The sequence below is a fragment of the Bombus bifarius genome, unplaced genomic scaffold (assembly GCF_011952205.1).
Source record: "Bombus bifarius isolate JDL3187 unplaced genomic scaffold, Bbif_JDL3187 scf7180000008008, whole genome shotgun sequence".
Taxonomy (NCBI): Eukaryota; Metazoa; Arthropoda; class Insecta; order Hymenoptera; family Apidae; genus Bombus; species Bombus bifarius.
The window spans coordinates 4,823,176-4,849,369 of record NW_022884386.1 but is presented as its reverse complement, the minus strand read 5'-3'; the positions used below and the strand labels follow the sequence as shown (position 1 = coordinate 4,849,369).

At 40.3% G+C, this 26,194-nt stretch overlaps 1 protein-coding gene and 1 long non-coding RNA gene across 7 annotated transcripts in view; one reads left to right on the top strand and one right to left on the bottom strand.

The window, feature by feature from the left end:
• The window catches only part of LOC117206815 (calmodulin-like), a 77,264-nt gene that overhangs the window by 12,349 nt on the left and 38,721 nt on the right, over positions 1-26,194 (bottom strand). For 5 of the 6 annotated variants that reach the window (XM_033446482.1, XM_033446483.1, XM_033446485.1 and 2 more), the window contains exons 3-4: positions 23,697-23,840; positions 13,796-13,911 (exon numbers count right to left, since the gene is read on the bottom strand). In XM_033446482.1, coding sequence (XP_033302373.1) covers positions 13,796-13,911; positions 23,697-23,840 — 260 coding nt within the window. Of the gene's footprint in view, positions 1-10,362; positions 10,759-13,795; positions 13,912-23,696; positions 23,841-26,194 lie in introns of those variants that run through there. The other variant, XM_033446481.1, reaches the window with a different exon arrangement.
• LOC117206819 lies at positions 317-4,520 on the top strand. The gene is made up of 3 exons (XR_004487440.1): positions 317-504; positions 2,690-2,908; positions 3,901-4,520. It is a non-coding gene; the product is annotated as an uncharacterized LOC117206819 (long non-coding RNA).

Genomic DNA, 26,194 nt, shown 5'->3' with positions numbered 1-26,194 from the left:
AAGGTTAAGGACGATTAATCGCATACACGCTGTGACGCGCGTATCGCGTATTCTACGTCGACCCTCTTGAAACAATGTCACGGCTGAACGAGGCAGACTAACGAGGAAAAAATCTGTCGCTGATCGGGGCCGTTGCCAATTAGTTCTCTTTACAATTCACGATAATAAACTGGAATATTAAACAAATCGCAGAGAAACTAAACAGAGAAAACGAGAAAAAGAAATAACGCGACAAAAGAAACTGTGTCATATATATGCTAATGCAGAAGACGAAGATTAAAATAGCCGATTTTTCGTATCCAATTCACCCTATGATCTCTGATCTAAGATCGCCTTATGCTGTTCTCTCATGCATACGCTCGTTTGTCTCGCGCAAACGTGTACCAGCGACAGAATAAATCAAGCCAGGCTCTTGCCAGGCTACGAGCGAGATAACCAAATAAGTTCGTGAGCTTTATCGCGAATCCCGGACAAATCGTTGAAATTTGGCACGACCAGAGGCAGGTACGAGAGAAAATCGAAAAAAGGATTATAGAAGGGAATGGCAGTCGCTACTGCGATAAGATGATAATCGCGAGACGTTAGGACGTTGAGACGTGACGAACGTAATCGAGGCTGTAAGAGCATAAAGAATTTCCCAAGTGTCGGGCCATTCGCATCCGGAATATTAAGATTCGCTCCAATTCCTCGCACCCTTCGATTCCTTTCGTGATAACCAATTAGTCCATTGTTTCATCCTCTTCTTTCAAAGCATACACTTTGTGATATTAAAAGTGGCTCGCTTAAAAGGGCATATCTTTTCTATTAGCTGGGCGCGTACCTTTTCTATTTGCCTCGCGTAAATCCAATGAAAAGCCACTTTTGTCGATTAAGGAGCGATTACACTGTTAGTAAGGCGAGAAGATAACGTTTCTGGTTTTCTGTCGTGGTCGAAGAAACACCGTTGACTCACGATGGATGTTCGTTTTTGACGATGTTACAGTAGTCCTTTGCTGGTTTAAATTAACTTAAATTGGACTCTCTGCAGCTTTCAACTGACTCAAAGGGCGAGCAACGTACAATATTTGCATGCCAATACTCCTGGCACACGATCTGGATTTTTGACCTGTGACTCTCTTCTGTTCGTCGTAGATCTCTCCGGTTCACAGATTATTCCATTTTTCTTCCTATCGATGCGTGTTCCTTACAGACAATAAATTGTTTGTTCGGTGCAGCGATCTGCATACTCAACGACCTCTCAGATTTTGAACCTTGTTGCTTTTCGATTCGTTTGGATATTCTTCTCTGCAATTCGTTTATTCGTAGAAGCCACGCAAAAATTCTACTTGACATCGTAGAATTACAGATAATTAATTTGAACGTATCAAATTGTTTTACAAATTCGATATCGTTAACTGATAAAACTCATACCTCCCACGTGTAAATACCAATACATTTCCATTTTGAAATTTAATTTGTTCACGGTTGAATAACATCGATCGCGCAATGAATAACATACTCCATTAATTATATACGTTAAAACGATTCATATTTCACTACGCGAACTGACTCCCGGAACCGCGCAAAATACGGTTTGTATTTAACAAACAAAAGAAGAGGAAGAAGACCAACATTTCAGAATGCAGATCATGGAATATGGCGTTTGGCAAGAGATCGCCGTCGTGTTTTTTTTTCTCTCTCGATATTTTTGTCTTTGTTAGCTTTTCTCTAATGTTCACCCTTTCGCCTCTTTTCCCTTCCTCAACGAACGTAATAAATCTTACTGGTCATTCGCTATACTCTCGATCGTTTTATCCCGTTCTTTCGAAGCTGTTTCTCGCTTTCATCCGCGCTTTTCACTTTTTTCTCTCGTGTTTTCCGGCTCTTTTTCCTTTCTTTCTCTTCCTCCCTTCCCTTTTTTTTTATTCGCCGGTGCCTGGCTACAATCCGGCTGCCGGCGCGCTCGCCAGGCCACGGAGATTAAAATATCGACTCGGGACACTGCGATACGTCGCGTCTGACCCCAATGCCGGCTCGCTAAACTCTTTAAGCGCGCGTTAGGCGATTTAAAGCGATCGAGGCGAAGCTTTCAACGCGAGTGACGGGTTGAATCGCTCTCTCACGCCGCCGAGCCAACGACTCCAAGCGCTTTCACACTGTCATCGTTTATTCTCCTGCCATTGTTAATCGAATAATCAACGATAGGACGCGTGTAATGAAGCGTATTACGCACCTAGGGATTTCGATACGGTGTTTGTTCCTCGTCATTATTAACATTCAATCGTTGATTTTCCAAGGGATATTTGATGCGCGATAAAACGAAGTTAATTAATCCGTATCGAATAAAGGCGGCCCACGATATATGTATACTTCCCACGATAAATATTCCGCCTCGCCTATTACGAAGCCAGATACTCAGCCTGACAACAAGCTTGATTTCCAGACAATATGATTGCCAACGAGACGATCGTCGATCATCGAATCTAAAACTAAATTAATTCCGCGTGGTAAAACGAGCAGGGAAAACGAGCACCGCGAGAAGTCATTAGCGCTCGATATTAAGCTGAAAATTCATTCGAATCAATTAAAAAATTTCGATAACTTTTACGATCGCGTAGGTCGAAGAGCTGGAAGAAAAGTCCACGCGTTAGTCTCCTCGTGGAGATAATTGCTTGAAAACGAGGCGAAAATTATTTTTTTAAATTTCAAGCGGCCGCGATCGTGAGTGGATACGAGAAGCTAAATGGAGCGGTAAAAGTGACCAGCGTCGGCCGATAGCGTGCGTCCGCGCGTAAGCACGTAATGGCTTCGAGAATGGAACGAGGAGAAGGAAGAGGAACGGGTCGTTAATAGCAAGACTGAGTGTAGGCCGCACGCAACGGCGAACAGGTCGTTCTCTGGATACCGCAAATTGCTTTGTTATATCTATGTACGTATGTATGTATGTATACATATATGTCTGTTCATAAGTATTAAGACGTTTATGAAAGGTTGAATTGTGTAATAAAATGAACGATTACTAGGGAATTATTAAAGTCTTTAACAAATCTCATTTGAAATCTTACGCTTTAAAGAACTCATGCACTCAATATTATAATAACACCAGTTACGTACAATTCGATTAAATTCCTTTTTTACCTATCTTTGTCGTGTCTTTCTTTAAGGGTTTCAGCCAATCTCGGCATTCATATCTATCGAGATATGTATAATTTTATGTGCTAGACTAGATTGACCGTGTAGTAGTGATTCATGTATGTGAATACGAGTGTATGGAAGTATGCGTGTGCACGGCACCTCGAAAACAAAGGAATGCAAACTGTTCAGTTAACAGTGTGGTATGGAAGAAGGTGAGACGCGTGCAAGTGAGTATCGATGAATATCTTTGAAATCGTTTATCAAATAAATGTATAACTATTGTAATATAAATTCTAAGTGTAAATTTAGTGCTCCTATACCATTATTTCGGCAATTAAGATCCAAAATTCTCAACAGTATCACTGGTCTTCTTACCGTATTTGTCGCTTTTTGATCCGACGAATTCTGTAAATGATTTTACATATTTAGTTTCCTGATAGACTAGATCAATTATTGCGTTCTTTACGAGACCAGTTGATGTCCTCTTGTGTATTTACGAACGGGAATTTATACGCGTGATACCGCAATGAAAACCATAACTTGGTTAAATGTACTGATATTCAACATCGAATAACGAATGAAATAATACTCGAGTTTTATCTGGCTGACAAATTGACCCCTGACCAGGGATGGTAATACGAGCCTCGTTAACGGACGAAAAGAGACGAATATTCCATGGAAATGGTATCGTATTCGAATTAATATGCAACGATTTCTTGGATAAACGGAAGAACAGAGGATGATTAAATTGATATCGCGGTGGTGATTTTTCTTACCGGATTCCAGCTTGAATATATGCATGAAGGATCATAGGGAGGACGACGAGACGAAGATTTTTTCCCTGATAATCGAGAAACGCTCGAGGAAATAGTATAAACGCAGCCGGCCAAGACGAAAAGGAAGGGAGAAAAAGGGAACGAGTGGAAACGGTTGGTTGGTGGAGAAAGAGAAGAAAGGGAAGACCAGGCAACAAAGGCCGCGAAATGGCTAGGAAAGTGTATGTAGACGGCAGGGCGGAAAGAAGAATGGTGCACGAAAACGACGGCAGGATGAATGTCCTTGTGGTCGAGCTGCGATGGTACAGTCATTAGAATGTATTGTGGCTCAACGGTTTGACACGCTCCCTTTTGCGACGCGTCGCTCCACATACCTCCGGTTCTCGTTCTCCAGAAAGTTTATCTCCGCCAAGGCCTTTTCACTTTTACGTATTGGCAGATGCACAGAATTGCGCTCCTCCTGCATATAAACCGGTCATTCTAATATACTAAATAATAGGTAGTAGAGCGCTATACTTTTTTTGATCTTTTGTGGACCATGGCTCGGTCAGCTCTGCTGTAGAGTGGTGAGAATGCGTAGATGGTAAAGGCACTCGTGGATAACACAGACAGACTATCAGACTATTTTCTAAATTTGATAGCTATTATAAGTTATTATAATCTTGGGTAATGATATAGCGGAATCGTAGAATTAATGGAGGGTAAAATTAGTTCCTTAACAATGAAGTACGGTTGTCAGATAAGTTTCTTTTGTTTTATAAGAAAATATCAGACGCACAATGTCTTTTGTTTTATGTTAGTTTATTGAGTTATGCACGAACATAATAATAGAAATAAAATGAAATAGATCATATCTAATTCAATAAAATAATATAAAACAGAAATTGTTGTGCATCTATTATCAGCTTATGAAACGAAAAAAACTTTTCGGACAACCTAATCCTTGGTGTTTCACGTCGAATGATCGTACTTCAATTGATAAAAACAAGATGCTAATATTCTAAATAATCTGTACATAATTTAGATAATGTTAGATAAATAATGTACAAATAATAATGAAAGCTTCATATCAATATCTTTCCAATGAGAATAAGTTCTCAATGTGGAGTCAACGTAATTTACATTTTATACGATTTATATTTATATTTGTATTGACATTTTCTTTCCGTTTTTTAATACTTGGGAAAGTAATCAATATTTACTGGTTTTCTGCCTGTGAATAGAACACATTAGTCGTAGGTCGCATTATTCTTTTTATACACAACAGATAAAACAAAATGTAGTGGTCTCGAGTGTATCCGAAGCTTAAAATATTAGTAGCCGCTACTACTTCTCAGTTTAATTTACGACTTCGCTATATCTCGACACGCAATACACAACTGCGATTGATTTATTTGAACAACAGTTGCCGGAATCGCAAATGATTCATTTGTCTCTGTCCGTCGAATATCAACAAATTGGGAACACTTTCTTGAGCAAAGGCGTACGAGAAACGGAGGACCTCTATTTCTGTTGCGACGTTGCATAGTTATATCGACGTTGTTTACATTACATTTTGGCAGTGCAATCAAGGAAATGGTAACTAACATGGGTTTGTTAAATTTCTTAGTCAAAGCTAACTAAGCACAGTTAATTCGTCCGATACTTGATGACACAATCTCCCGTTGTATTATGGCGAATCAATTCGTGACGATCTTTACTTTTAACCTGGTAGCCAACTAAAACCTTCTACAATCATGGAGTTAAGAGTTAATAAAGACAATTTGTTATATACTTGCAAATACATATAAACACAGCATCGTTTATTTGTAAGACAAATAAAACGTAAAAAATAAGGATCTCTGAATAACAGAATTATTATATCTCCAAGAGAGTGCTGATCCAAGTGACAATTTAACCTGTTCTTCCCGGTTAACAAGTTAGTGTTTGCGGAACAATCACAAGCAGACAAACTTCCGACAACGTTGATTCGCATTACACGAGCTATGTCTTCGTACAACGCGTGTAAACGGAAAATAAAGGCGAGTCTGTGTCTGGTAAGAATCCAAAGCTCGCCGCAGCCGACCGATGAATTCCCAGGTATTTTCTCAACAATTTTTCTTTCCTTTTGTTTGCGCCGTTATATCCGAAGATTACAAGCGTTTGCGAATCCTCGTTACCTCAAATTGAGGAAAAAACGGCTGCTTTACTCCATTCTACACTTGTTTCCTCCATTTCACCGAATATACTGCCACAGGAGGTGACAATTTTCGTTTCCCATTTTTTCAACTAAAACGCTTGTAATCGCACTAAATTCTCGTTTACGAATTGCACGTTGCACGCGCTTCGCAAACGAGACAAATTGCACGAAATATATTTCGGAATTATGGCTGGAACGTGTTGGAACGATGGAAACGCGGAGACTCGGGAGATCTTGCCATCGGCAAGATGAACGACAAACGGCCTTTAAAGCCGCCATCATAAGACGAAGTTAGTTCGGCGGAACGCGTATTGAGGTGGCTAAGCTCGTTCAACTAACTAATATGTACGATAACTGCGCGTGGGTGGTACATTATCGCTGCGCTGGAAATGAGGACGAATAGGTACGATCACGTGTCGAAAGTACGTTATCGACTTCTGGAACTCGAGCACATACGAGTCACACCAGGTGAAAAAAAAAAGGAGCGGAAAAGCGAACCGATCGACTCCTAGCTGCAGAAACGTATGTTCTAACGAATAGTCCGGGGAATCTATGTTTTCAAGGGAAACGCAATTCGTGATAAAAAGTTGTTTCAGTGGGATACGCTAGGATGTACTAATTGGATACTTATTCGTTGCAGTATCAGCTCATTCTAGCGTGCATCGAAGTGCATACGAACGTAATTCGTTCTAAACATTGTCTCTGTATCTACATTAACATATATTATATTTTGTAGGTATGGAAAAATATTTCTGAATTCAGTATATACCGGTAAGTATTTCTAAATTGTTTCACAAATAAATATTTCTGATGTCGAATTGTCAAGGAACAAATAAAAAGTTGATCAGTTGGTGATCAAATTGTAGGATATGGATAAATTTAAATAGATAAATTTAATTTCGTCGTACACATAGTAAACATAGTACACATAGTAAAAGATAAGTGAATTAGATTAATAATCAAATAATGTTACGAACGATAAAAAAAACAGCAGATTGACAATTTAATAATCGTCATAGTTGCCGGCAGAATTCTTTATAGAATGAAAAAAGCGGTAGGATGGATAATAGGATTTTTCAGCATTCGTTGTATTATTCCACCGCATACGTGTGCATATAACCCATCGTATATTTTGTGAAATGTTGTAGAATTCGTTACGACGCGGCATCTCTTACGAAAATAAAAATCATAATTAACAAATGCGCCTGGTGCTATACTTCCCGCGCGACATTGTCACGTACTACACGCCTTGCGTCGTATAAAATCCACGCAACCCAAATTCCATTCAATGCAATTATCATACTTATTGTAGCCGTATAACCAATTGTATAATAAACTAACAATGTAAGTGCATACATTCTGAATGCACTTCATTGTATTTTCTATCCATAGAATCAAACAGAATTTGACAGTAATCACGTAGTACTGTCGATGACGAAATATACGAGACCCTACGTTTGCAAATTACTGTGTTTAACGATATTATTTCTCATTAGAAATCTAATTTAAATGGTTACTTAATTCGCGTTGATTTCCACCTGGAAATCGCGTATCGACGATCGTCAAATCTATCGTACACTACATACGATCAAAAAGTTTATTTTCTCTTCGAAGAATTTGATCGAATTATCTACGATACGTCGACGAAATCATGTACTTCCTCGATGGCACTTACATCGAAACTAACCCATTTGATACAAAACAATATAGACGTTTGCATTCCATAGAATAGTATTCGCTCTATGCAGTCACTTTGTTTTTGTTTTACGATCAAATTCACCGGGAATTCGACTCTACTCATTGAACGACCAGCCGTAAATTGTTCCACGAATTCAGCGATGTATACGCGATGGATTTAAACAATCCAAAAGAATCGAACGAAAAAAATGGTCACGAGATTGAATCGTATTACGCCGAAAGGACTAATGGACGTTCCCTTTGTACTACACGAAAGACCAGTGGTTCGCCGCGGCTTTCGTTGCAGTACTTTTTCGAAGCTTGAAAGCTACCTTTTAGCTAACCATCGGACGAAAGATTCTTGGTAACTGGAGTAGCTGGCATTTTCTTCCAGTTACGCTTTCTTCGATTAGATTACTTTTCACGAACAAGGAACTCCGTGTACTTTCTCTTCCGTGTTTATTTCTCCCGGTATGACGAATCGTTCGGCGCTTTAATTATTCATCGACACATCCGTCGAAGGTTTATTTGTGGCCTCGATATTGAAAGCGAATCTTAATACGGAAATCGATCGAGGGCGGTTCCATTAGCGCCATCCTCGGCGCGTTTCGCTTTCCAAAGGTGACGATAATTCCTCCTCCTCGACTTTATCAATTTCCCCGTTGAAAACTGACAAACCTGTTACACCCTGGTCAGCAGAAAACTTCTATTCGATTCAGTTAGCCTCAAAACGGATCATCTTTTCATACCTACGTTTAATCACCGTTTGATTGCGCGAGATTTTCAGTTAAAAAACGCCTGCGATTTTTCGCTGAGTACTGAGTTGAATTTCGCGTACATACGTAAATGAAAGTAGGTCGTTACACCACGCGGCATTCTTACTCATTGTCGCTCAAGATAAGCTCAGACCCGTTCCGAGAGGGCATTAAGCGTGCAACTGGAAAACTTGTGAAATCTCGCGTCTCAGATCCGCTAGATTACCGGAACGAAATTTCTCTCTCGTTCTCGGCTGCGAAACGAAATGAAAAGCGACAGCTGCACGAGAAAATCTTTATGTCGTATTTCGATTATTGTTATCTAATTTTCTCCGAGTAGAATAGGCTCGCAAAGATGCTGCTCTTTGCCAGTAGAACTACATTTATTTCAAATGTATATATTGGAATGACATATTAGTTACTACTCGATTAACGCTTTCAACGCTAAGATGTTTCGTCGACGCGCGTTTATCGTACGCTGTTTACTTATTACGATGAAGCATGCGCTACGCTGCCGAAATTATTTGACAGTCAAAGTGCGAAAAACATGAAATTTTATGAATTCATCGCTTATAGCATATGTTATAGACATATGAATGGCAAATTATAGATTTTAGGCTTGAAATATATCTTTAGGCTTGAACACGACAAGTGATACATACCGTAAATCGAAGATTTATTTTGAAGCAACACAGCTTCAGGCACTAAAAATAATTTCGAATCGTTTTTCGAAATTCTTATATAAATTCATAGCGTCGAATTGATTAAGTAAACTTGCGCCGATTAAAATTACATTTCCGAAAGTGGATTTCTATTATATGAACGAAATATCATAGATGGGGAAGCTCGGAAAACTTCTACTATATAAACTCAAGTTTTATTGCAGTTTATCCCTTGATGAATTTATATCAAGTTTAGATAAACGGAGCTCTGCAGTATAAAAGAAAAAGTAGGCACGTGAAAGTAGTAGCGGCTGTCTACAGCAAGAATACAATGTTTGTGTAACAAATTGATAACAACTAGATGGAATGAAGTTTTGTGGACTGTAAAATCGATACACGGAAACTTGTTGCTTTTGCAATTCTAACGATCAACAATGCCCCAAGAAACTTGCAAACCTATAGTATACAAGATCTCAAACAGTTTTACCTGTAAAAACATATCCCATTATGGCTACGTTTAAAGCGCCATAATACAGCGTAATACACCGCACCGCATCGAAAAACAGCAAAATGTTTGCAAAACTGTTGTTTTAAGAATCAACAACAAGGGAGTAAATATTAGAAAGAGAAGAATACATCAGAAAAATATAATAGCTCGCAAAGTTATTCAAACATTTATAAATACCTTTTACAAATGTGTTACTTGTATTCGACATTTTTTTAATTTACTCATTTTTTTTTCTTTTGCTAATTTCATTAACACTGTAATAAGATTCAACAATTACGGTTATGTTGCTAAAGTTTGGAATAAATCTGGAAATCCACATAGAAGATATCTATAATCTACAAGATATCTAGTGCAAGCTTTTATTTTATAGAGATCACAAAGGTATTTATATAGTCGATTATCCGATAATCCAATTATCCAATAAATAAAATAAAATTGATTATATCAACAAGCCTGAATATTTTCCAAACTGATTTCAAATTTTACCAGTGTAATCGTGACAGCTGTATCTCACATAGATAATGAAATATTAATAAATTTTTATACGTATGATACGTATGATACGTGAAAGTTTTCTATGATAAGTGTTCAGATACTTTCGTGAGCCGTACAATCAAGAAAATGAGAACAGCTCGCTCATAAGTTGGACCTATCCTCGAAACGAAACATTGTCGGGAAAATCTCTCGAAAAAACTATTCGAATGTGGCACACGCTTTCTTCATTAAGATAACGACAAACGAGGTGGGTGCACGGTACGAAACGTTAAACGGGGATTTGCAAGGACCAACGTAATCCCATCGGTTCGCTCTGAGTTTGATTACGTCACGCGCGGAGGAGACTGAAACTTTCTTCGTTTTCTCGTTGTCACCTTCTTTATTCGGTCGATGCGCGACCAACTTCTCTCGCGGCAGAGAAGAACGATGATGATCCGGAAGGATTCAGCTTGAATCTTGCAACCAGTGTCGCTCGCTTCGAATTCGGAGGCCGCCACGTTCCTGGCCAAGAACTTTCTAACCCGGCTACTATCCTCTTTGATCCTGACCGCTTTTGAGCTTTATCCAGCTCGTCAAGTATTCCCCCTGTCGCCTGAAATTATTATAAAGTGTGCACAGAGAGAGGAGAAAAGAGAAGCAGACCGAACGTAGTTTCAGCTGCGAGAAATTCTTCTTCAATTACTCCTGTGTTCGCCGTTTAGCGAAAAGAGAAGAAACCCGTTACGAAGTCAACGAAAGGAGGTCTCGTTGAGGAACACGATTCATGGATTTCGTGGCACAAATGGGAAAACTTAGATTCGACGGAATTTTAAATTACTCGAAGCTGGACGCTTTGAGCCATTCCGTATTGCGCAATAGCCAAGAGGCTTCGTTGTCGAGACAAACTTGTTTAGACTTCAATTTATCAATTAGAACTTGGAAATGGACGCCTTTCCAGTCATCGTTCCGTTATTAACGCTATTTCGGGAAACGTTCGTTTCTTTTCGCGAATGTGGATTCATCGGATTAAAATATCTTCGTTTGATTCAAATCTGAACATTGAGGAGAATATATGCTCGTTCTAAATCACCGACGAACAGGTTGCAAATGTTTGCATGGTCCAAGAAACGACAGAGCATTAGAAACTCGTAGAGGGAAAGAACAGGCTGGTGAAAAATTGTCATTTCTTTTCGCTAGATGAGAATCGCGTTATTCTTTATATTTCCGTTTCTTCTTCCCTGTTTCTACATTTTATTCCATTTTTAGACAGTTTATTAAGAGCCACGATCGTGGATGACAATATCCAGTCGTATTATCGTTGTTTAAGTACAACCTATCGGTGTACCGTTTAATCTGCCGCACAAGGGAAGGATCTTCCGCAAACATCGAGAAAAACAACGAGACAAAGCGGAGTCGATAAAGATGTGACGGTCGTTTGGAAAAAAGCAACCCGCGTGTAAACAAGCGTCTCAGAGTAATAAAGCGGTGCGGTGTCTCGTGCAAATGTCACACGACATCGACGAATCTAATTTCTCCCGTCGAATGAAAAACTTCCACTTAATGCGCATCGTTACATAGCAGCTTAAAATCGCCGACATGTCGCGATGCTTTTCAAAGGATATAAAACACGAAGGAAAGCGAGTGTCTCGTCCGTCTCGCGACAAGCATCGTGAACAGCAAAGAGGCATTTGCTATCCCGTTTCTTCGGATGTCTTTTGCGATCAAACAAGAGTCAAAGATTCGTTCGTTGGAACTAATTGCTTGAACCTTTTGAGATATTCGCGGACCCGTTGGCACAAAGTGAAATCTGTTATTTGTCAGTGGATCGCTTCGATAGCTTGATAATTCAATTATCCAACGATCAATAAATTCCTAGTCTCGTCTCTGTAGTTAATGATGCAACGATTAAGCTAACTAGGACAGTCAGCTTGCGGAAAATTTGAAGCATTAGCCGAAACTACTCTACCAAACTAACTCATTCGTAACATAGAAACGTTCTTCCAAAGAAGAGACATTCCAAAAATGGCAGCCGCCTACGCGTGGTATATTCGATGTCATTGGAACAAAGGTAGTCGGTTGCGCGTTCGTCGGACAAATTCGTGGCGCGCGTGCGAGAATTAATTGGAATTGGTCAGAACGGGACGGAACGACACGGACGTGGCTTCTTTGTAGAACACTTGTGCAGTTGCTGCGCGCAAAAGCTTTGTGCCTTGGAACGAAATCTGTCGTTCGTTACTCGTTATCTGACAATTATTATTAACGTTTGTATTGAAGCATAGGTACGATACGCTTGACGGACCAGTTGAACGCAAACCGCGTCGTCGTTCTACGGGAACAAAGAGCCGCGTCCTCGATGTCGCGATCGACTTAACTGTTACAATCGTCGTGTTTTTTAACCTTCCTTTCGATGGATGGATTCATTTCCATGTAAGTGGAATAGAAAGCGGAGACTTTCGACAGATGCGATAATTCTGCGTTTCTTCGATTCGAGGACGATTCCTTCGACGGATCGTCGCGTATCGTTGCATCGTTATCGTTAACTCTCTTAGTTCCGAATAAATTTATGATAAATCGAAGATAGATGGAAAAAGATGATATCGTTCGATATGGAGAAAACAGGGAACTTGTGATTCGATAACGTTAAACGGATTTACGCTTCAACTCTCTCAGAAGCTAGCCACATTGACGTTACTTTACCGGAAGACAACAGACCGGTGTCAGCATCGAGCACGATTCCGCGCGTGAAGCTGTTCTCGTGATTTCCTTCTTGCAAGGATTTACATTTCCTAAGGGACCTGCTACTTTTCACGTAGAGACACTACGTTATGGTACATATATGCGCATGGGAATGTAAACTACCGGCATCATTGCTGCTTTATACGTATCTAGTCCGAGCGGACGTGTACCGAAAATTTCAGCGCCAGCAAACGCGAGACTCGAATCCGTACGTATCTCGTTCACTAGCAAAGACCCTGAGTTGATCAGGTAATTCGTACATAAATCGATTTCCTTGCTCTTGTACGTGATCATTCTAGTTTCAGCATCGGAAACCTAACAAGTTTTAATTATTTCGCTTAACATTGCACATTTGAACGTGTAAGATTTTGAGTTTAAATATCTTTAAATCTTTAAATTCTCCAACCTTCGATCTTTTTTTCACATTTTCACATTTTTTTAATTCTCGATTATTTGAGTTTGAATTTTTCTAAATTTTCAACTTCTTATCTTTACCTGCTAATTTTCATCGAAGTTCGAAATAATTATCAACCTGTCTATCGTTACGATTAACATTATCTCACACCTTCGTGCTCGACTAATAAATCTATTCCCTTGACGCTTCGCAATGAACACGCAGATTAATCTATCGATTTCCATCACTGTTCGTTAACTCCCGTGACTCTATATAATTTCAATAGGAAAATTCACGCTGTCAGAACACTTTGAAACGATCCATTGCAGATTGGCCGTGTGGAGAACGCGGCGGGTACACTCAAAACGATATCAAGCGATTGTTAAATAGTTAAATGAAACTGACTGGCCGTTCAGTGAAATCGTATCTGTACCGTGTATTCCATGCTGGCAATCACGTTGAAACAGCGTGGAGTGGAGATTCCAAGGAACAAAGGGAAAAAGATAAAAGGCAAACGTACCCGAAACGCATCCCTCAGCTCCTGCTCTTCCTGATCCTGATCGGTAGGAGCGGTTTCGCTCGCACCTATGTTGCTCACGATTTCCACGAACTCCTCGAAGCTGACATTTCCATCTCCTAAAATGACAAAAACAAAACGAACGCATCATGTACACCAACATCGTCTCATTCTTTTTTTAGAGAATTTTTTTTTCGGCGTCAGCCAGCAACATGGCTACTATTTATTCTCAAACGCCGTTCTACTGGAATCTCTGCATTTTTCGTTTTTCTGTTACAACTATTTATTACAATTATTTAAAAGAAAAAAATGTGGCTTTACAACGTACACGCTATTCATCCTGTCTAGATACAATCTCTCACCCGTGCAAAAGAAAGATTTTATCATTCCCGCCCTTTACAGTCCCAATTCTGATTCAGTTTACTTCAAAACTACCACTCGAAAAGAAACTCTCGTACCGAGAATGAAAAGAACGTTGCAAAGTATGAGAAGACATAAGCCGCGACATCGAGGGATTAACAAACTTGGCGACTCGGATGTAAGCTCGACGTTCTTATACGAAAGCTGCTTTCCACGCTTTTCGCATTCCCATCCTGAAAATCGCGTTTTCCATTATCTGCATCTTTTTCTATCTCCCCTTCCCCGGCCGCCTATTTTGTCGCGATCGTGCAACCGCGTGTAAAATATGGAACAGTAGACAAAATATACGAAGAAGAATTTCGTGGTTAAGGAACTATATAAATTCTCTCGGTGGTAATTCTCGTGGGAAACACGTTCGAGAAAGCACCGACGAAAATACACGAGAACCCACCGAGAGCTTTCGATAGTGTGACAATTTTCCATGACGGAAGACCATCGAAAGATAACATTCTGGTCGTATCCTTCATCTTTAAATAAATAACCACAGTCTCGGATAGAAAAGCACCTTCTTGCCACTTCCCCTCGGGCAAACAAACGACTAGTGTGTACAGACTGTATAATGGTTATTATTTCGAGCTTCCGGTGATTGGCGGGGAATTTTTTTGTCTACTGAAATTGTTCATTCTTCGTTCATGGCAAGAATTTTCCATGGTATAACATTCCTATCGGCGCTACATGAAACGGCGAAGGATTAAATAATTTGTCGTGCGTTTAAAAATTGCACGAGTTGCACAGAATCGCGCAGAAACTGAATTATAGGAATTCTGTAAAAATTACACGAAAATTGTACTTAATTAAGAACGTCAGGGAACCTTCCTTTATTATTATTATTTACTGTTAATTACGCCATCCGGTAAATTGTATTTAAAGCAGCTTTGTAAATGGAATAATCGCGTTGAATTTCGTGCACGTATCCACTTGTAAAGGATGTCAAGTAAAACATGGGTGCAGCGCTATCTGCACGGAAGCGTATCCGTTGGAAAAGTCAAAGATACGGCAAAACGCAACCTATAAAACTCGTACGTGTCTTCTCCAAGCAAAGCTGTCGTGTTTTCGAAACTCGGCAATTTTCTGTGACTTTACAGGATTTCCCGTCCTCCTGAGACGGTCGAAATATTATTCCGGACGAGGGCGCCGCGATTTACGCGCGATTATGTTTCTAAAATCCGCCGGATTTCGAACGCGTCTACACATAAAACGTGCACAATCACGTGTCTAATATTATCAGCCTCGTGTCCACGTGAACTTATGCACGTCGTGTTATCGCGTACGTGTACAGAGATAAGCAACGTTCGTTTGTTCGGGCGATTAAACGCCCGGGCGTGAAGAATTATTCGAACGCGCTTTTCCTTCGTTTTTTTTTTTTTCGTCGACAAATTGGATTATCGGTCGGAAATTTGAGTGGGAGTCGGACGTTCCAACGGCTTATCAATTTCCGAGTAACCTATTTCAATTAAACAAAAAATCTATCTAAAAACTACATAACTGTATAACAGCGTGTGTAGAGAAAAAGATGAGAACAATGAAACTCAGATAACGGACAATGAACGACAATATCGCGAAGCTACATTCCAATTGTATTTGAAATACCTAACGATATACGTAATTTAAAAGGAATTTTTGGCGATATAATATTGCTAACTATAATTTCATAATTATAGCCTGATCTTGGTACGCTTAACACGACATCGCCTGCAGATGAAAGGAAGATACGTAACGTGATTTTTCTTTAAAAGAAAAAAACCTTAACCACTGATATTGATTTTCCGTTCCTTAGCACGAATAGTACCTGCGTACCTTCTAAAAATAGGAGGAGAAACAATATTTTTTATGCTAACAATGTACGTTCAACAGCTTGAATTTGTGTACCGTGTATTCTTAATTTGCTAATTGTACGCTATTTGTATATGCTAACCACTTTGCCGAGTGCCTGGACTTTTTCGCCGGAAATATCTCTTCGTTAAAACGCTCCTTGTGTAAGCTCGCGATACAGATGGCGATTTGACATTGTGTTTGTACTTTTATACGTTGTTTATATGACTGACATGTAGTGCATACATGTAATTGGACTATAGCCCGTTAATCGATAATAAACGAATATTTCTACCAGTGATACATTTGTGAAATTTGTAAAAATCAATAAAATGTTTGTAAAAATTTGTAAAATAAAATAGCTTCTTGCGTTTAAAAATTACACGAGTCATACGGAATCGGGGAACGTGCCGAGATCGAGAAACGACCTCCACGTGTGAAATAGTTGCCGTAGATTGTACGGTGTAAACGATCGTGCCATTCAAGCGGATGCCCAAGTTTTAATTAGTATATTGTTACGACGAATTAACGCGTGCTCGCCTTGCAAGCAGGGCGTTGCGCAAAAGGCCAACAAACACGCGATGCAGTCTGTCTAGATACGCTAATAGTCTGGCAGTAGAGGAGCCTCGGTTACCTTTGCACTCGCGCAACTGCGTCACGCTCAACCGCTCGCCTTGGCGCTCCGTTTGTTCCGCTTCTGTATATACTACAGTATACTTACACGTAAACGCAAGCGCGGAGAGACACGTAAACGCAAGGTACATACAGACACTGTTCACGCGAAGTGCTCTTGGTTTACCTATCCGGACATCAGATGGTAAATTCCAGGGACGCGCGGTTGACGTAACCAGAGTAACCGTGCCGCCACTTTGCAATCTCTTGACGCATCTTGAGCAGGGAGCACCGTCGTAAGTTAGCGACTTCATCGACAATGAGCGTGGCGAGAAACACAAACGGGAAACGGACGCTCTCCTCGAAAATTAGCCGAGTCTGTTTCGTGACTTTCATCCGGCTCTCGGAATAAATTGTATCGTGGAATTCTTGCCACCGAAAAAGCAAACGGTTGGTTGTTGGTACATTTTACAATCCCTCTCGAAACGATACTTCACTCTAAATCGCGCAATACCGTCGATGATATTCGGGAGGAAGAGTTATTTTCGTTTGTTTGCGTTCAAGCGACGAATAGAAGGGCTTTCGATCGCCCCCCCCATCCACGGATTTTCCGTAATTCGTAAACACCGCTAAACTTGTGAATAATTGCGCGCGAATAACGTGTCGCAAAGGGCGAGCAGAAAGGGGAAAAAAGAGTAGCGGAATATTTTATAGAGCTTGTGACAGCAGCCCAGGGGATCGCTCGTTACAGATGCAGAAACAGCAAATTTAAATTCGTCGTGCGTTCGACAGAAGTGGAATACGGCATGCAAGCATAAACAAAGAAATAGATCGGGATCTAAATAAGCCAGGATTTGTTGAACGATGTTCCCCTCGGATCACGAGAAAAACGTAAAAGACGAACGAATGGTATGGAACCTTGGCTGCATCCTCTGTGGTCATCCAATTCGTGTTAACCGTGAACCGTGAAGAATGTTATTCAACCATATCCCTATAAATAGAGGCGTACTCGTGAAATCAAGATTCCGGGGAGATGTTTTTCGACCTCATTCATACAATGATATTTTACGATTATATCGATATACATAAAATATATTTTTATTTTTCGTTCACGAAAAAGCAAATAACGAGCGTGACATGTGTCGTGCGAAATAAATAGCAGTGGCCGTCGAGTCAGACGTCGTATCGATACACTCGTAACATTTTCCCCCGGAAAATGAAGTCAAAGATGGACAGAGGGGGATCACGGAACCTAATATACCCCTGTGACGAAACACTCCTCTTTCGTTTGTGTATCAAATAGCCGTTTGAAATGGAATATGTACATGAAATAGTCGTGCAAGGCTTCGTCATTTGCTGGACCTCGTGGAATCACTGTTCCATTTACAATCGTTTTGCAAATCAGAGTGGCGAATCGTTATCGACGATTTGGTTTAAAACCAGACTCGTATTACAGAAAACGAAACCGTCTCGCGGAAGCCACGTTATATCGTAGTAGTTGCGTTTCCGATTTTATGTAACATTTTAATCTTCTCGTTTTTTTTTTTTTTTTTTTTTGTCGTAAATTTCGAACGTCGACAAATACGGTGATGAATGTTGGCCATTTTCGCATATGCAGTTACACAAACAGATTTAGATATCGTGGAGAAAAGTAAGGGTGAATTTGAAACATTGTATACACACGTATAGGTGGCGATTCATCGATCGAAAAGCTATCGAACGAATCGCTTTTAATCGTAACTGATTTCCTGACACGTACTTCGAGTGCTAATGAAATAACAAGTTGCAGTGATATTTAAATGCGCGAACAAGGTTAGTGGTTCAACATCGACATAGAAAATTCCAGGACACTGTTGTACGTTTTTAATAAAACGTGGTATTCATTGTATTTTAAACTTTGAGGAATTTTCATAAAAAAACGTTTCGAGCATTAAAATTAATTTCGTGCATAAAAGAAAGAATTGCTGGTGTCTCGATATTAATTGCGTATGATTGAATTGCATTTTTGTAAAAATATGTATGAAGCACGAGAGGCTAACACGAAGTTAACGTGAAGTCTCGTTCCGCAAACACGGCAGACGTCACGAATTTTAATTAACACTTCGTTGAAGTGGATCGATCGCAACCTAAAGCCTATTTTTAAAATGCACTTCGAATAACATCTGATCTAACATTCTACACACACGCTGTTCTAGAATAGGCTACAGACGAATAGTATACTTGCAATTAGAAACTAATTTCTCAACAATCAATTTCCACTGGAACAACACGGAATTTGTTTAAAAACATTCGCAGCGCTTAACGTAATAATACAATAGCTAAACCTGATATATTTGGATGCTGTATCACGTAAAACTTTGGTAACTATAAGCTAACTCGTAAATCAAATTTAAGAGATAAACTAAAATCCGAATCTGAAGCATTGTTTTTTATTATTATTTGAAGTCGCGTCGATTGCCAAGATCATTAGCACTACTATTGTACTACTAACAAGCTGTTATTTTTGAGATAATCATTGTCGTAATCATACTCCCGTACAAGGCTCTAACAGTCTAAGACTCAAAAACCTCTGTTATCCGCAGTACTTCAAAGCACTTTAACTAATGTCTCAATGTTTACACTCCAAACATGTAACGATGAGCTGACCACGAGGGACCTACAGTTTTCAGGTGGATACCGAACAACCAAAACCGTGTTGAAATAAGCACAATACGACTACGAATAAATCAAAATGTTAAATGGAGCAAAGGTACCTGAAGCTTTTGTTTTCAATCCCTCGGTCCAATTACTTTATCCCTAACTACGATTTATAGAACAATCCGTGGAGGCTTCAATCAATTTTTCACATCCGCTGAATCCCGCGAAAGTCAGAGGCCCGTGCGATAACCGACAACACCACTGGGTTGCAAAAATCAATTTACGCCCCGTTTCTCCAACTTTCTCACGGTAAAACTGTTTCGCCGATGAATAATGTTCCAGTCGGCAAAAACCTGTCTTCGAGTTACAGGTAGCAGTGACTGTCGGAACCTCCATACGAAAAGCCAAACATCAGGACGCGATGCGACGTGCCATTCGATCGACATTCGACGTTCCACGAGTCATTCATACGAATAATCTAGTTGTCCCGATTAAGGCTAGGTACACACGGATGATGCGCCGTTGTTGCTATTTCACAACGGGAGCGCTTTAGGATTTGACGGGATTATGGTTTTAACGATGGAATATACGCGTGGCATGCAACCCGACTATTAGAAACACGAAAATGGAGATGTATTAGGTTGTCCGAAAAGTATCATTCTTTCGCAAACGTGTTTTTTACAACAGTGCACCTTCAAACAAACGTGCAATCAAGTCTGTGAAATGCCACGGTGTTTATCTCGACAGAACAAAATCGATCGTACGTAATTCGACGAAATAATATAAAACAGAAAACGTTGTAGGTTTATCATTTTCTCATAAAACGAATGAAACTTTTCGGACAACCTAATAAAACTAAAAAACCTAATAAAAAATAAAAATAAAATTTACAGTAAACATTGTCTCTTTAAAAAAAAAAGAAACATCTACTGGTAATGGTATTTAGTTGCCCATTTACATGATCCTTGTAGCTAAATAGCATCTTAGTTGAGGATCCTTAAACATATAAAGAGTGCATTTATTAAGTTTTATATGTAGTATCTAAATAGCCCAGAGCAAGGACAAGAAAGGACGTTCTATTTGAAGTGAAATTTAGTTTAGTTTTATTTTAACAAGCAATACCCAATGCAAAAACTGACTACAATATCTTCTTACTCTATTCTTCTTGTTGTAACACTCGACTCACAACTTCTGGCTTCCCAGGTCAAAAAATGCTGATCCTCAACCCTTGCACCCTTCTCCCACTCCTTTACTCATTTAGTTTTGACGTCACCAAGGCATACACTCTTACTTACACACTTTCTCCCTCTCTCTTTCTCTCTTCCTCAGCACTCTTACGATTCTTAGTTTATACCTTAAATTTACAACTTATACTATCCCGAGACAACTTGAACCTAAATATATAATAAACCAAGCGTATAACCCCTTTTTTTGATATTACATATATATAGAAAATACTGTTAAATCGTGGAAGCTATAATCGTTTAGTCAGCAGCATAGAATCATCCTGTTACCCGCTTGTACAGCAACTAAACCGCAACTTGCGACCGCGCAACATGAAGTACCACAACGTGACGATTGACATTCGATATGGCGCGAACCATCCATACGAATGGTCTGGTTGGCCCGACTAAGTCGGAAAGAACGATTCCTCGTGTTCGTAGAGGAGTGGGTGCATTCAATGGCGCGATGGATGTCGCATCAGAGCGATTGCATGAGCGTCCTATCGTCGAAGTATCTTGCGATATTTTTTCTCTCGGCTTTTCTTTCCGTTTTGTCCCGTCGCCGATGTATCTGTGCGCATAGGAATATTTTTCCTCTCTCTTCCATTTTTTCTCTGTTTTCTCTTTATTCAATGCTATACGATGCACACAGGCGAACGTATTCATCGAGATGAGATGCATCCACGATGAAACGAGTCCGATTAGACGTAGACGCGCGCAATGGTCTCGTATCGCGGGCCGCCAGCAGATCCGTATTTCTAATTACTCGTACATGCCACGAGGTTCTAGTATCGAAATTCGAAGCGATCCTACCGAGGTTCCGCGTGAAGCCAGGTAAACCAGGCGTTGATTCGGCGAGGATGACGATCACGAACGGAGTTCTTCGCTCCCGTTACGATATTCGACGCGAGAATTACATGAACTTAGAGGGAACGTCCGTGAGCTGTGGAATATTAACGAGGAAGATGAAACAAAGATTGATGAAAGAAACAATAAAAACACGTTCAAGTAACGAAAGAGAAATAAAGATAATACGAGTATCTTTATTATTATTTGTAAACTGCAAAACCGGTCCAATTAATCTTTTAAATACATTATTTGAAGAAGCTACAACGGTTAAAGTAGACCGACTTGTAATCACGAGTCGCGCTGAAGCTGACAGAAGGAAACTGTTAAAAAGTCGCAAACTATTAAGTAAGTCTGCGACAAGTAAGTAAACGATAAGAAAACGAAGTAAAGAACGTGTTGCAACGACTGCAAATAGAAACTAAAGAAGCAAAGCATGGACTTGTGTCGACGACTAAGATTTCGAACAGGAATGAAGATATTTAAAGACAAATAACGTGTATCTATGTGATCTGGATGTTATGAAATCTGGTTATCAGTGTTGAGAAGTTAAATGATTTTTGATATTCATAACGCTGTAAATTATAGAAGTTCGCTCGCGTTACGTTGTTTCCAACGGGTCGTATAGTTTAATAAAAACCCTGTCAACGAGATAAAATCTTTCACGAACAAGCCGTTCGTCGACGTATAACAAACTACCTATCGCGCGACGATAGACGTTACATAGAGAGAGAAAATTTTACGCGCCATAAACACGACTCGCAATTGACGACGACAGCTTTCGGATTCGTCATGGGAAATGAGCCGTCGTTGTTTGTTTAGACGTACAAGTAATTTCGCGAAACACAGATTCCATTTGAATAAAGGCTTCTCGCGCGAGATTGTGGCCATTGCTACATTGCTTGGAATTTCAATGTACCATTCAGATCGGAAGTTTACAACATCGAAATTAACAACGACTAAAGTACAAAGAAGCGCCTGTATTTCTACCGAAGAAGCTAAAGAGAAAGGGATGAAATAACGTACATTTATACAAAAGCAAACTTTCCAAAAATCATACATCATCGTAAATCTATAAAATTTCTACGAACCGATCAACGAGTTGATCGGTTCGATCACTGTGCCAGTTTCAGTGTGAAATTTGTGCTTTTTAGTACCGTGACAAAGCACGATCGTAAAGCGAAGAATCAATTGCATTGCGATAAAAGAAATTTTCCTTTTGGCGATGGAGGAATCAGCAACAGGTCCCGATACTCTTATATGAACCCTGTGTATTGTGGCGAAAAAGTACGGCGAACTCGAGAGCATCGCTCCTTGGCGCGGAAACCAATATCTACTTCCATTGCTCCAACCTCGCCTCGGTTCACTTAACGAAGCAATCGACATAAACAACAACGAGCGCGGTTTAATTTTCACTGAAAATTTGCGTCTTATCCGTCCGAGATATCTTCCACCATCCCGTCTCTTTTAAAAGGGTAAAGAAGTATCGAGGAGGCTGACAAGATTTCGGCCGCGATACGGCCACCGATTTGGTCCTTAAGTTTCAACGAATTTCCTGATTAGACATCGGAACGATAGGAAGGTTGGATCGGATATGCCGTCAAGAATTTCAAGCCACGCGCTTCGAAATAAGAACGAGCAAACGAAACGACCGTCTGCCGCTTTTGTGGCGATATAGACGGACGAAAAGGGGTAAAAGTGTGTAACGATGGGAAGGGGTTCTCGGGGAGAGAGAAATGGATTTAGCTTAATAAAGAGGCTCCACTCACGAACATTCTCCCCATTGTTGGACGAGAGAACACTTCTGGAAAATTACCCGCAATTAAGGCGATGCCGTTAGGCAGAAAGGTTGTAAGTGGGCCAACGTGGTTACACCAACGAACGAAACTTGCGACATTCGCCGGTGGTTCGGTTATCACCTTCATCCACGAATCCACCTGGCTATCCCTATTTGTTTCACGTTCGTAAACTATAACCACAGGATCGTAACAACAGCGGAACGATTTACGTGCGGGAGTGGTGCAAGGGACTGGTGTTGCGCTCCACTCGAACGTGTTGCTAATGAATTTAGCCAGATGATTGGAAACACCGTTACGAATTTTAACGAACCTCTGTGCTCGACCCGATCGCCATGCGCTTTCGTTTTCACAGTATCGTTGAATATTAATGGGAAGTTTTCGATTAACGCCACGTTCCACCGTGGTTCTCGGCACATTTGTCTATTTTGTCGCACGTCACGTTTACATTGCCTTGTTTCCATAGCCGAATTAATGGAATAGCGTGACGTTTCTTAGTTTCAAAATAGGAAAGTTTTTTTTTCGTAGATATATGGGTTTCGATGTGTGTGCGCTTACCGTCAATATCAATTTCCTGTAGCATCGTGCGTAGTTCTTCAGCCCTCGCGAACTGTCCTAGCGAACGCATGACCCTGCCGAGTTCCTCCTTGGTGATGCTTCCGTCACCGTCCTTGTCGAATAGTCTGAAAGCTTCCCTGAACTCTACAACAGCGAAATTCAATGCGATTAATAAAACGCGCACCACTTCGTTCCAACTTTCTTCTTTTCTCGATGAATAATATTGAAAAAAGTTGCATCGTAGAAAGGAAAGATTTAAGGGGACAACTAGCAAGTGGCAAAACGCGTTCAAGAAACGTGCTGCATAGCGGCACAAAGCGGAGTTTCCTTCCGGTCTTAATGCGTCATCCCTCAACACAATCACGTGGCGATTCTTTAATTAGCTCCGATTCAACGACCGTATTTTAATACCTTTTTCTCGCAGAGTGCAATATTTGTTGCACTAACAACCCGTTACGGAACTAACACAAACTAACAACCAGATACGGAACTAACGCAAACTAACAACCAGTTACGGAATATACTGTTAAAGATACTATTAAAGATACTGATACGTCTTGACTCGTCGAATACTGCTGCAAGAGTGAGTCTCGGGGCTGTTGCTGTTGTAGCGGAAGGTTCGTCGTGGAGGTGTCCCAGGTCTGTTCCTACCTGGTCCTTGGGTAAAGCCGTATTTCTGAATGGGCTGGCTGCCTTAGTGACGGTTCGCGCGGATGACCTTGGGAAATCCGCGTGTCCCGTCTTCCTGAGATGTCGCATAAAATATAGGTATTTTATGATAGGTCCTAAAGTACCTGGACTGTACAATAGGCCCACTGTTTATGATGGGTCCGCATTACGGTACCCTTGACGGTCGTCCTGTCCGAGGCTCGCGTCTGGAGGTCATACCGTAGCGGTAATTACCAGGCGACCCCTCCAAATCTTGAACTATTATATCGAATTAAAATATCTGTTATTCTGAAACACTATCTTTCGATCGAGCAATATATACAACAAAGGAAATAATGAAAAGCGATTAAGACGCTAGTAGCCCCGAAGCTAATTACACTGACAGTATCACAACGAATGAACTTGGATTATAATGACTCGGAAATCACGAAGACGAGTCGAAAAAATCGTAAAATCCGCAACCGTCTATCGACTCTTTCTTTTTTTTTCTTTCTTCGTTACGTAGGGTTAGAAAGATCGGACGTTCGAGCTGATTAAACAGTTCGGTCGATAACATTCCGCGATGTTTGATGCCAGTGGCGAGCACGATGAGAAGGGACAAGCTTGGTCGGACTTGGATCGTCGGTGCTTGACTCGACCGTTTAATAGCCTCGTTTCACGGCCCATTGATTTTGTTCGTACCGGCGGCTATGGTTTTCCTATAAGCACATTCTCCACCGGCGTATACACGCGCTATTGTGCTGCAACTAGCGGTAGACCGAGATAGAGAGAACGAGTGAGAGTGAAGCCGGAGGATACCCGCGATTTCGCGCTAATGGGTAACGACGAAGAAAAACCGCGCAGGAAGGAACGTCGACAAATAGATTCTGCCTAACCCGGTTACGGATTTGTGATTTTCCGATCTTTCTCTTTCTTTTTTTTTTTTTTGTCGTAGTTCTCTTTTACCCTGTGCGAACGACAGGGAAACGATGCTGAGATAATTCGACAATATCCAAGAGAATTAACCCCTCGCCTTATAATATCGACACGTCTGCAACAAGTTTGTAGTTCGTAATTATTAATATCGCGTCCATTTATCGATAAAGATAGATTTCCTTCTCTCTGTCATTTTTAGATAATAGCCTTTGAATTTTTAGAATTTCTAATAAAATATTATACACCTCGGTTTAGAATTAACTTTTGTTCATATCCGAAAATTGATATTTCTTTAGACGCATTACTCTTCTGGCGAATCAACGATACGATACGATATCAAACATTTTTATATCTAATGCAATGTTACAACAGGAAATAGATAACGTTCATTTAAGTAGTCACTAAAAGGCAGATGTGAAGTAAGACTTTAAGGAACAAAGTATGGTTCTCTCCGAATTGCGATATATTTAGCGCCATAGTCCTTTCGAAGTTGTTTTTCAGCATTCGTCGAATTGACGATATAAATAAGGACGCAGTTAAGTTTAGAAGATTAAACCATTAGTTTCTACGTACTGCAGCTATCTCTTTGTTTCGATGGGTCTTGAACTGAGAGTAAACTTTCGACATTCGTCTCTCGAAAGAAGTAACGCGAGTAATTTCTCTCGGCAACGACCGTACATCGTATGAGGAGGATTTGCGCGAAACATGCGAATGGTATTCTATAGAAAGTAACCTGATCTTCGAACGAATAGCTAGGCATCATTAACTGAGAATCGCACGCATAAAATGTTCTGGTATAAAGGATCTCTTTAAAAATATCAGACGAACCGGAAGTTACGAAGAAGCTTAAGTCAGCATTGACACACGTGTCGCTTTGCTGTAAAGGGACCGGCATATTTCTGCGTTCCGTTTCT